Below are 12,173 nucleotides of genomic sequence, written 5' to 3'. Positions count from 1 at the left end.
AACTGTAGCTATGGATCCAGTGTGGAGAAAGACACTTAGAAACACAAGAAAATGTTTTAAAAGTAGGAATAGAAAGTATGTATACCAGCTAAATGTCATAAATTACATAGTTTTACTGATAATATTTCTTTTTGGACAGATTTTTAGGGTCTTTTGCAATTAATTTATTCTCTTTCAGTGTTTTCCGTCATAATAAAAATCACTTTCAGTCAATTAGAGTATAAATAAATGGATTCCATATGTCTGATTAGATGTTTCTTTCCATACACAGCCTTGTAAGTATCTATAGGAAAATCCAGCCGGGATTAAACTGCATATATACTGGCTCGTGGGCAGTGTGTGCGTGTGTGTGTGTATGTTTGAGAGAAAGTGTCTGTGTGTGTTTTGTGTGGCTGGTTAGTGGAAGGAGGGGTGAAATGGGATCAAATTCCTTCACTTTGGCGTCACAGACTGTCGTCCAATCAGATTCGGGCTTTCCTGTGCGGCATGGCAACGCTCTTATAAAGCCCGCGTGCGAAACGTCTGCAGTTCAAAGCACTCACGCGTCCTGGGGATTGTACTTGGAGACCAAGAGAAGAGAGAGAGGAGAACTTTACCGTTTCATCCTGCAGAGTTGAAGGTAAACTCTGAACAGGCTGGCTTGTGTGTGTTTTTTTTTGCCCTTTTCAAGTGAGGACCCGCTTGCAGAAAACGCACTCACCCTAGGAGTCTGTGTGAAACTTCGTGCGTAAAGACGAACCGGTTTTACGCACCGGAGCAAAAGAGAGTTTTTCTTCTCTCAGCTGAAAGACTTTGCATCAAACTCATCCTGGCAAGGTGAAGTCCATTTAGTGACTTTTTTTTCCTCTGGCGAGAAAAGCAGAAACAACTCCCCCAACTACCCGTTTCACGCGTAATTTGGCACCAAACCCGGTTGTTCGTATGAATCTCCTCGACCCTTACCTGAAGATGACGGAGGAACAAGACAAGTGTCTCTCCGACGTCCCGAGCCCGACCATGTCCGAGGACTCCGCGGGCTCCCCGTGCCCGTCGGGCTCGGGCTCCGACACCGAGAACACCCGGCCGTCGGAGAACGGGCTGCTGCTCGGCGTGGACGTGGAAGTGGACGGGGACTTCAAGAAGGAAGACGACGACAAGTTCCCAGCGTGCATCCGCGAGGCCGTGTCGCAGGTGCTCAAGGGCTACGACTGGACCCTCGTGCCCATGCCGGTGCGCGTGAACGGATCTTCAAAGAACAAGCCGCACGTGAAGAGACCGATGAACGCCTTCATGGTGTGGGCGCAGGCTGCGCGGAGGAAGCTGGCGGATCAATACCCGCACCTGCACAACGCAGAGCTCAGCAAGACTCTGGGCAAACTCTGGAGGTGAGTGGGAATCAGCTTTGCAGCTTTTACGCACCAGTTTAGGATGTAAGGTGTTTCTTTTATTTGACCTAGTTTCTGTGTTGTAAATTTACACATTATCTTCTCTGCAGACTAATTCAGCTCTGTGGTTTTAATTATTGACATAGTTTATGTTGGAATAGAGTAAAGTAGTGCGCCGTTAATAGTTTTTGGTTACTTAATTATGCTTTTTACGCGCAGACTTCTCAACGAGGGTGAGAAGCGGCCGTTCGTGGAGGAGGCGGAGCGGCTCCGGGTGCAGCACAAGAAGGATCACCCGGACTACAAGTACCAGCCCCGGCGGAGGAAGTCGGTGAAGAACGGGCAGAGCGAGTCGGAGGACGGCAGCGAGCAGACGCACATCTCACCAAACGCCATCTTCAAAGCTCTGCAGCAGGCGGACTCTCCGGCCTCCAGCATGGGAGAGGTGCACTCTCCTAGTGAGCACTCAGGTGAGCAGGAGGAGAGAAGTGGTTTTCAGTCCCTTTAAGTAGTCTGATATTTACCTCAGTGCTGCTTTGAATGTCTCATGTTCTCCACTTTTTTCTCTGAAGATCATTCAAAAGTCATAACAAGTTGAATAATTCCCCAATCTGATAGGTTTGGTTAAAAATAACTTAAAGGCAGAAACAAAAATCTAATCTGTGTCATATTTTTTGTATCTTCCAGGCTCCCAGGGGCCCCCTACTCCCCCCACCACCCCAAAGACTGATGTGAGCTCAGGCAAGATGGACCTAAAGCGTGAAGGTGGCCTCCGCTCCCTGACCGAGGGGCCCGGCGGGCGCCAGCTCAACATCGACTTCCGCGACGTGGACATCGGCGAGCTCAGCAGCGATGTCATCTCCCACATCGAGACCTTCGACGTCAACGAGTTCGACCAGTACCTCCCGCCCAACGGGCACCCCGGCTCCGCTAGCAACGCCACAGCGGTCGCCTACACCGGCAGCTACAGCATCAGCAGCAGCGGCGGCGCTCCAGTCAGCCCGCAGGCGGGAGCCGCCGCAGCCTGGTTGGCGAAAAGCCAGAACCAGCAGGGACAGCAGCACGGTCTGACCCCTTTGGGGAGCGGCGGCACCGAGGCGGCTCAGAACCAGCACAGAACCCAGATCAAGACGGAGCAGCTGAGCCCGAGCCACTACACCGAGCAGCAGGGCTCCCCGCAGCACGTCGCCTACAGCCCCTTCAACCTGCAGCACTACAGCCCCCCCTCCTCCTCCTACCCGGCCATCTCCAGGGCGCAGCAGTACGACTACTCCCCCGACCACCAGGGGGGTGGGGCCGCCGCCGCCGCCGTCGCCAACGCAGCCGCGTCCTACTACAGCCACGCGGGGGCGGGGCAGGGCTCGGGGCTCTACTCGACTTTCAGCTACATGGGCAGCCCCAGCCAGAGGCCCATGTACACGCCCATCGCCGACAACTCGGGGGTGCCCTCCATCCCTCAGAGCAGCCCCGGGCACTGGGACCAGGCTCCGGTTTACACCCAGCTCACCAGACCCTGAGAGAGACAACACAGACATGTACAGCCACACACATATCTGACATACAGAACACTTTACCGCAGGGAGAGTTCCGCTCCCTGACTCAGACACTTGAATACGAAGAAGAAGAAGAGGAGCTGGACTTGTGATTGGCTCACGTCGTGCCTTGCTATTGATAGAAACTATATATATATTTTTAGAGAGATGAAGAGACTTAGGAAAAATCCTCTGTGAGGACTTATTGATTGTTGATATTCCAGTAGGTACTGTGTATGTTTCTTTTTGTTTTTGGTTTATTCCTTCATACGCTGGCAGTTTGTAACCCAGGGGTGGGGGTGGAGGGGTTAATTATTTGTACCTGTAGATATAAAACAAAAAGCTTTATATTTGAAACAGTTCAGCAGTTAACCACTCACGGTGGCGCCGTTATCTGCTTCGATTTCATACAAGGATTTCTGTTTTATTTGTTATGTTTTGCTTGGTACCATTCAGCAAGTATGGTTTGTATTTAAGCTGTTGATTTGTTTCCTCGAGTTATGTGTCATAATCATCCATCTGAAAAGCTATTAGGCAATACAGAGAAAGAGAGAGGCGGCTTGGTTTCACAACTGTCTCGACGGAGGGAGACTGCAGCCCTTTCCACCATCCGTGCCTTGGATTTTTTACACTTTTTGTATGTGTGTGTATGTGTGTGTGTGTGTGTGTGTGTGTGTGTGTGTGTGTGTTTGCAACGGCCACAGCTGAGATTACACTTACCGTCCAACAGCGAGTGTTTGACAGCTACAGGAAGTCACCTTTGACCCCTTCAACCTCCCCCCCCCCGGTGCAGTCTCCCACCATGCTGGTGTCCAAAACACTCCCTTAACCTTCAGTTTATTTATTTATTAGCTTTAATTTTATTTCAAAGTAATTATTTTGCATACTATTCTTATAACTAATGAATTTTGCAAATGTAGACGGCATATAATTTCCCCTTTTTTTTGGAATTTTTTATTTTAAACCCAGGGGGTACTTAGAAAAAAATGGTACACGCTGTAATCGTATGTTTTTATTTTTTATTTATCTTATCTAAATGTCTATTTTAATTATGTATTTGCCTTTTTTTCTGAGGGGTCGGGAGGGGGGGAGGGGGCTATCTAACGAATTGTGTATTTTTTATTTGTGAATTTTCTTTTGAGTTGGACTTTTTAAACTATGGCGGAAAGAACTGGAAAATGTTATCTCAGTTACAAGGTTTTATTTTTTCTGTTGGGCTTTTTTTCGTTCGTGCGATCACCAGAGGGACCGTCGAACCTTTCTGCTCCACGAGCTCCATTTCCTTTTTCTCTCAATATCAAAGAACTGATGTTCCCAATACTCTTGTTTTTCTTCTTCTATGATCTTGCCATGTATTTGTACTGTCTTTAAAGAAACCTTTTGTATATGTATTTGCAATAAAAAAATGAAAATGCTATTAAAAACAAATGAAAGTTCTGTCATTTGTCCCTCAGGATAAAACTCCTGAATAACCACCTTCCAACAGATCGTTGTGTTTTCCAGAGTCAGTGAAAGGGTTAAGAGACGAGTGCCAAGAAGCAGGACTAGTGTTTGTTTTCCCAGAAGCCTTGTTTTTTTTCCTCCCTGCTTTTATTTTCTTCCTCCCTCTCTCCCCGTCAGCTGGTAGCAGCAGGGGGTTGTGAGGCTCTAGGGGGCCTGGAGGGGGGGCAGTCCATATATCAGCGAGGGCTGTAAAACTACTGAAAGTAATCAGAATTGATTTCAATAGAAGAAACTTGGGGAAAGTGGTTAGATACAATCCTGGTAGGGGAGGAAGAGATTCATACAAACAGTAACAGAGACTTTTAGCTCTTAAAGCTTTGCACTCATGTGCATGAGAACGACGTCCTGTGAAAAACCTCAGAACTCCAGCTCAGGTTACTGTCATGTTTTAGCTCCAGATGGGCTGTTCAACCCCATAATAGCAAGGAGGTTAAACATAACAATTGTGCATTTTGCGATAAAAGTAACAAATTTGGCACAGATGAAGAGATGAAAAGATACAGATTTTGGGGGCACTGCAAATTTGGCCCCTGAGGGCCAGGGCTCTAAACCAACTTTTTTCACCGTCCTCACCGACGTTCTTAAGCTGCAAATTTTCAAAATGGCCGCCAAACAAGCGCTTAATATTTCAAAATGTTGAAGAAAACTGATTTTATGACTTGATGATTTCCAAGGTGTGTTCAAACTGATCTGATCAGATCTCAGACATGTTTTTTTCCCTCTTTATTTTCTTAAGGGTACTTTTTAAAAGCCTTTACCCTGAGAAGAACAAAAATAAAAGGAGCATGGTCACTTCAGGGTCAAACTTCACCCCCTTGACTTCATGATAGAATGACAACCAATACATCTATAGAACGGCAAGATCTTCAGCTTTCCATCGGTACATTTCACTTTTCATGAGCAGTAAAAATTACAGAAATATTGCTACATACATGCCTATGAAGGCATGGGGGTGAAGTTTGACCCTGAAGTGACCCTTGCTACTTTTATTTTGTTTTCACATTTTTCTCAGGTTAAAACCTTTTAAAAAGCACTGAAGAAATAAAGAGGGAAAAAAACATGTCTGTGATCTTCTGACATCTGATCTAATCAGCTTGAACACACCATGGAAATCATCAAGAGTCATAAAATCAGTTTTCTGCAGGAATTAGGAATATTTAGCACCTATTTGTTGGCCATTTTGAAAAATGGCTGCCATGGCCTTCAGGGGCCAAATTTGCAGCACACCGATATCTATATCTTTATATAACATATAAATCTATGTCTGTGCCAAATTTGTTCATTTTATCACAAAATGCACAATTGTTACCTCCGCCAAAGCCAAAGGCATAGGAAGGAGGTTATGTTTTCACCGGCGTTGGTTTGTTTGTTGGTTTGTCCGTTTGGAGGATCAATCCAAAAGTCCGTTATGGATTTGAATGTAATTTTTTGGAAGGATGGGGTGTGACACAATGAACAATCCATTCAATTTTGGTGGTGATCCGGATCATGATCCGGATTCAGGAATTTTTTTAAGGGTTCTGATAAGCCAGAACAATAAGACCTCTGGGTATAACACATGCGCAGTGTAACTGATGGCGCGTTGATGACGCATGACCCCGTCTTCTTTCCTTCAGAGAGAGAAAGCAGAGGGTGGGGGGGGGGGGAGGGGACAACTGTAGAATCTGTGTTTTTTCACATTAAACTCGGTGAAATTATAGTTGAGTTCGACCAAACCCCACTTGACTCTTGTTGGAAAGAGTAACGACGACGGTTTAGGTGAGTTTTATTTTGTTTCTGTCCAGTTTGAATAAAGTGTTTTACGCGGCTCCGCTACGTACAGCTGATCTCAACATAAACAAAAAATACACGTGGATGATGGCGCAAGCTGAACAGAGAGGGTAGCGGAGGTCTGCGCTCTCCGAGTGCCATTCTAGTTATGAATTTTCAGCTCAGCTGCCCCACTAGCGGGGCAGTTAGGCATGACAATCGTGGAACAAGGCTCCTAAGGTGCTCAGTGATACAGTGAAAGCTCTGGCTTAGTAACTCAGGGTGCATATGCGGGGAATCGTCAGCTGACAGCACAGCTAAAGACAGGGCACGTGGAGAGAGAGAGAGAGAGAGAGAGAGAGAGAGAGAGAGAGAGAGAGAGAGAGAGAGAGAGTGGGGTATAACATGCAGCAACAGTCCCCAGTTGGACTCTTACTGGGTACATTGAGGTTATATGGTATGCATCTTAAACTCTAGGCTACCAGGACGGCCTTTCATTATGTTCTCATGGTTTGGAGAACCGAATGAGTGGAAATGTCTGAGCATTGTACGACTTATACGTTACGGAACAGTGGATATGTTCTTGGTGTCCCTTCAAGCAGAGCATCCGTTACCCAACTATCACAACTAATTACCAAGTCAGAAAGCAAGGACATCATACAGAACTCTCTATGTTCTGCTTTCGGTTGTTTCTCATTATGAAAATATTAGATATTGAACGTCCGAGCGGGCACAAGCTGCTCGACGGCAGAGCCCTCCCCTCGGGTCCTCGGCGCTGCCATCTGACAAAGGTCAAGTAGGGGAAACACTGAGTGATGTCACGCTGCCGCGGGACCAAACACCATTTTCCTATGATGTGGATTATGTGTTAGGCGACACAGTGTTTTCATACTCATTGGAGGCGGCTTGTGAACACTCTATTCATGGAGGAGTCCAACGAGTGAGACGGAGGAGTGGCCAAGACTCACTTTGTACCGCATGGTTGCTGATGGCCTGACAGCTCCGTCCCCATGAGGACTTATTTGGAATAAAAAAAGGTTTGGGGTTATCGTAGCTATGAGATGATAAAAGCAGAGGTTTGAGCGTTTCTGTTACTGATATGACTTTACATTTTGATTTCCAATATGCCAACAGGTCGACACAGTCGGATGATGGATGTGTCTATGTGACTCTTGACACGCAAAGAAAAATGCAGCAGAAACAAGATACAGTACGTTGACTGCAAGAACACGGAAGAAGTATCAATCTGTCTCTGGGAACAACATGTGTCAGTCAGAAAGGTGACAAAGGTCATATGACGTGATTGAACACAGTTGGTGACCTTTAGGCTGCTTCCTTTTTGGCCAGATCACTATTGAAAAGAGATTTTATCTCAACTGGTTTTTAAAAAAGAGAGGTATAACAGAAAGAAGAGTTGCCAAGTGAAAAAAAGAGACACACTGTAGTGTGCCTTGTCTTCAACAACGCATGGTCAGTTCATCGTGCAGCATCAGATTGTTTTTGCATGATGGTTGTTACAAATGGCAGAAAAAGGCTACTGTATTTTGAGACAACGTATCCTCACGCAATGGTTTGTATAATTTCTTAAGAAAAGTTATTCCTTATTTTCCAAGCATTCTCCTACGAATGTCCAGCAACACCTGTCCATTTTCGCACGTTACATGCATACAGTCTTTTCAAAATAATCTTCCGTCTTCATAAAAAACAACTTGGGTAGGTTTAGGCAACAAAACTACTTGGTTAGATTTAAGAAAAGATCGTGGTTTGGGTTAAAATAACTGCAAAAGTGGCGTTACTTAAGTACGGAAGTTATGTGACAAATAAGTCAACATATGGGTTAATATAATTACAGAAGTTTGCGTTACTTACGTACGGAAGTTATTGACAAATAAGTCGACGTTTGGGTTAATTTAATTACAGAAGAGGTTTAACTGAAGTATGTAAGTTAGGTTTGACTTCTGGTTTCAAATGGGACATGAACACCAGTCTCCTGGGCTGAAGTCCTGTGATTTTTTTCACCCACCCATCCACCACAACCTCCTCCCTACACAGCGTTTGTCACTCTTTATACTTCCTGGTTCACAATTACTTGGACTAAATGTGCACTGATTTCGTGGGATATATACGACTTACAGTGCATTACTTTTCGTAAGTATAGCTACGAACGGAGTATGAGAACAGCCTTTTTGAGGACCTCAGATCCACCATGTTATATGATGTGAGTAAACTGCACCCTCTACTAACTTGCCTGGTCTGTAATGCTCCACAGCCAAGGAGACCAAAGGGACAAAATATGAAACAAAAATGGTATTTGAGCCTAATCTAAAATATAATTTAAACATTTCTTCAACTACGGTTGAATAAAAAACAAAACAAGTGGCATGAGGAGGCTGCAGTATCTTCGAGCCATTACAAACTCATGTTCTGCAGGAGAACATTATTCAAACCCAGATAACGTTATTCTAAATTATAGAGAATTTAAGATAACAAATATGTCATTTAAAGGTCCCATATTGTAAAAAGGGAGATTTTCAGGACTTTTACATTATAAAGCAGGTTTAAGTGCTATATAAATACTGCTAAACTATCAAAATGCTCAATATACGGAGAAATACACACGCCTGTATTCAGAAATTGTGCGTTGAAACAAGCCGTCAGGATTTCTGTCCATTTGTGATGTCACAAATGTACAATATTTTGACCATTACACAGTGATAAAGGTAAACATTCTAAATGGTTTATTTCCTGTTGCAGTGTATGTAAATAGCATCAGCTGAGAGGAAGTAAACATGGACCCAAACTGTTGCCTAGCGCAATTCCATTGCAATTCCATTGCAATTCCATTGCAATTCCATTGCAATTCCATTGAAATGCACTAAAACGGAGCGTTTCAGACAGAGGATAAATACAGGTGTATTCAGGCAGACAGTATGAGGAAAATAGTGTGTTTTTGAACATTACAGCATGTAAACATGTTCTAGTAGAAACACAAAATACAAGTATGAACCTGAAAATGAGCATAATATGGGACCTTTAAAATCTATTTAATTTGGGCAAAGGAGGTGAATGAGGGTGCATCAGTTATTTGGGGTTTAGCCCCACTTCTACATGAAAATCTCACCCTGTGCAGTGTAAGAGTACTAAGTCCTCAGATATTGAGGAAACGAAAGAGAAAGAGTTAGAGAAGAGTGGTGGGATAACAGAGTAAACAAGGAAGGGAAAGGCAGGTGGCGGGATATCAAAAAGGTGGCGGTGAGTAGGTTGGTTGACTGCGGTCAGGAGCAAGTAGCACATGGTCCCATCTGAAAAAGCCATCAGTCTCCGCGGCGCTCGCACGACAGGGGAAATGGTAGTAACAAGCACAGGACAGATGACATGTTTCATACGGATGTGTTCCACAGCAGACAGCCAAGCAGACAGGGCTCGTCACATCAGAGGCGCGAGCACCGACTCGGCCAAATAAACGTCGATCAGAGCGAGTTCTACACGAAACCAAAAGAGTGACAAGCAAAAGGTCACATTTCATTGATTCAGGTTCTGCTTGGTGGATGAGTGAGCCCTGATACAATCTTAGAAAAGGTTCTGCACAGCAACGCAGGTGTTTGCACGTCTTCTGGCAGTTAGACCCTCTCTCAAGTCTAAGTTGGGTGAGCTATGCCGGAGTTACGTGAGGTCACCACTCCATGAACCATCCAGAAGGGCACTCGGAAAGAGCGCAGACCTCTGCCAAGGTCTATACACTCCAACATTTGATGGCCTACGCTACAGCCTTCCACCAAGTTTTATGAAAAATGGGCAAGCAGTTTTTCCGTTACTATAATGACAAACAGACAAACCGAACCAAAACAATAACTTAAGAGAAAATAAGGTAAAAAGAATGATAAAAGGTACAAGGAAAGTAATGGGAGAGTCACACAGATTGTAATAAAGCACAATCTCTACATGAGCACAGTGCAGAGACAACATCTAATTGTACAATAATAACTGAAAATAACTTCCAAGTTCCAACAAAAACACCGTAAAATCTGTAGATTGTCGAGATGTTTTATACACAATACTGTGAGCGCCACAACCTAAATATTCCTCGCCTCCATTGTGTTGGAGGCAAAAATCTCAAAACTGGGAAATCTAAAAGTATCCCCTTTGACTAACCCTGTCTGCTTCAAATTATGTTTGCAATAGCAAATACACAGAGAGAAAAGTATTGCCAACTGGATTTTTTTGAGTGAGCTCGTTTTTGATGACCACATGATACATTCATACAGAAGGTAAAAACGTTCACTGTCGACGTATTTGTATTCCCCACAATATCGGCTAGAGGCAACCAAAACTGCCTCGAAACACTTGTGAAGGTTAGGGAGAGACTGTTGCTTTGGTTAAAAACGTCAACAATAAAACAGGAAATACTTACTTTTACAATATTTAACTAAATTCATGATCTTTCCATAACTAAACAACAATGTACCACTTTTCTTGGGCTGGAAGATACGTCAAAATCCACAGGGTAATTACATTTTCTCCAAAACCATATTTTGCAGATGATGTGGTCCTGTTGGCATCATCGGTCTTTGACCTCCAGCACTCACTGGAATGGTTCGCAGCCGAGTGTGAAGCGGCCGGGATGAGGATCAGCACCTCTAAATCTGAGGCCATGGTTCTCAGCAGGAAACCGATGGATTGCCTACTCCGGGTAGGGAATGAGTCCTTACCCCAAGTCAAGGAGTTCAAGTGCCTCAGGGTCTTGTTCGTGAGTGAGGGGACAATGGAACGTGACATTGGCCGGAGAATCGGAGCAGCGGTCAATCTTCGTTCCTTCTCTCACCTATGGTCATGAGGGCTGGGTCATGACTGAAACAACTAGATCGCGAGTACAAGCGTCCAAAATGGGTTTTCTCAGGAGGGTGGCTGGCGTCTCCCTTAGAGATAAGGTGATAAGCTCAGTCATCCGTGACGGACTCGGAGTAGAGCCGCTACTCCTTTGCGTTGAAAGGAGCCAGCTGAGGTGGTTCGGGCATCTAGTAAGGATGCCCCCTGGCACGACCAGCTGGAGGACTAGGTGGAGAGATTATATCTCCACACTGGCCTGGGAACGCCTCGGGATCCCCCAGTCAGAGCTGGTTAATGTGGCCTGGGAAAGGGAAGTTTGGGGTCCCCTGCTGGAGCTGTTGCCCCCGCGACCCGACCCCGGATAAGCAGTTGGAGATGAGTGAGTGATGAGTCAAAAATAATAATTTTCAGGAGACAGGGTTGGCATACCTTGATCAGGTAAACGAGTGAGTTGGGTAAACACAAAGAGACATAAATGGACAATAGATAAAAGGAGGTTACTTAAAATAATCTATCACTGATTTTTTTAAAAAGGTAGATATGTAGGTAGATATTTCTGTGTTCATAATCTATAGCCCTGTGTACCCTGATAATACTAAAGAAATCCTAAATTCAAGGCTCCAGACAGAATGGCAGCCCCAGCCTCTAACCGCCTCCCCCTGCGTCACATCACATAGTTCTAATTTACAATACTGCAAAAACTCTTAATGAACAATGTTTGTCCCGTTACAGGCATTTGCAGGATGCTGATCACGGGTGACAATGCAGGTCAGCTGGATTTGAACCAGAACTAATCATACAGGCATGTCGACGTGACGTCAGAGGCTCTGAGCGACAGCACTAACTGTATAGGCTGCCGTGCTGATTACCATCCGATACCCTTTCGAGACGGGTAGTCCGGTTATAGTCTTGATATGGGTGACAATTAAAGGACCACACTATTGTTGGTGTAGTGTGAGTTCTGAGAGACGGAGCATGACGGACGCTGGTGGAACTCTGGATTTGGTGGGGCACGGAGGGTCGGAGAGAGATGTTTATCTCATCAATCTCTGAGGTCACTACAGACGCAACAATGTGGTGCGGGGTGACGTGGCAGCTAAGAATATAGTTCTGAAAAGAACAGGGAAGGTCATTTAGATGAGTTCATTCCCAAAATAATATCAATTTGGAAAGACCAATAACACTTTTGCTGGGAAAA

At 44.8% G+C, this 12,173-nt stretch overlaps 1 protein-coding gene across 1 annotated transcript; it reads left to right on the top strand.

Annotated features, from left to right (window-relative positions):
• The first annotated feature begins 516 nt into the window (after positions 1–516).
• Positions 517–4,329, top strand: LOC141758405 (transcription factor Sox-9-B-like). Its single transcript, XM_074619769.1, has 3 exons — positions 517–1,364; positions 1,584–1,834; positions 2,052–4,329. The coding sequence occupies exons 1-3, from the start codon at positions 922–924 to the stop codon at positions 2,879–2,881; spliced, it is 1,524 nt and encodes a 507-aa protein (XP_074475870.1). The 5' UTR covers positions 517–921; the 3' UTR covers positions 2,882–4,329.
• Positions 4,330–12,173: the final 7,844 nt, after the last annotated feature.

Source organism: Sebastes fasciatus, chromosome 20 (assembly GCF_043250625.1).
Source record: "Sebastes fasciatus isolate fSebFas1 chromosome 20, fSebFas1.pri, whole genome shotgun sequence".
NCBI classification, from domain to species: Eukaryota; Metazoa; Chordata; class Actinopteri; order Perciformes; family Sebastidae; genus Sebastes; species Sebastes fasciatus.
This window is presented reverse-complemented; position numbering and strand designations above follow the sequence as displayed.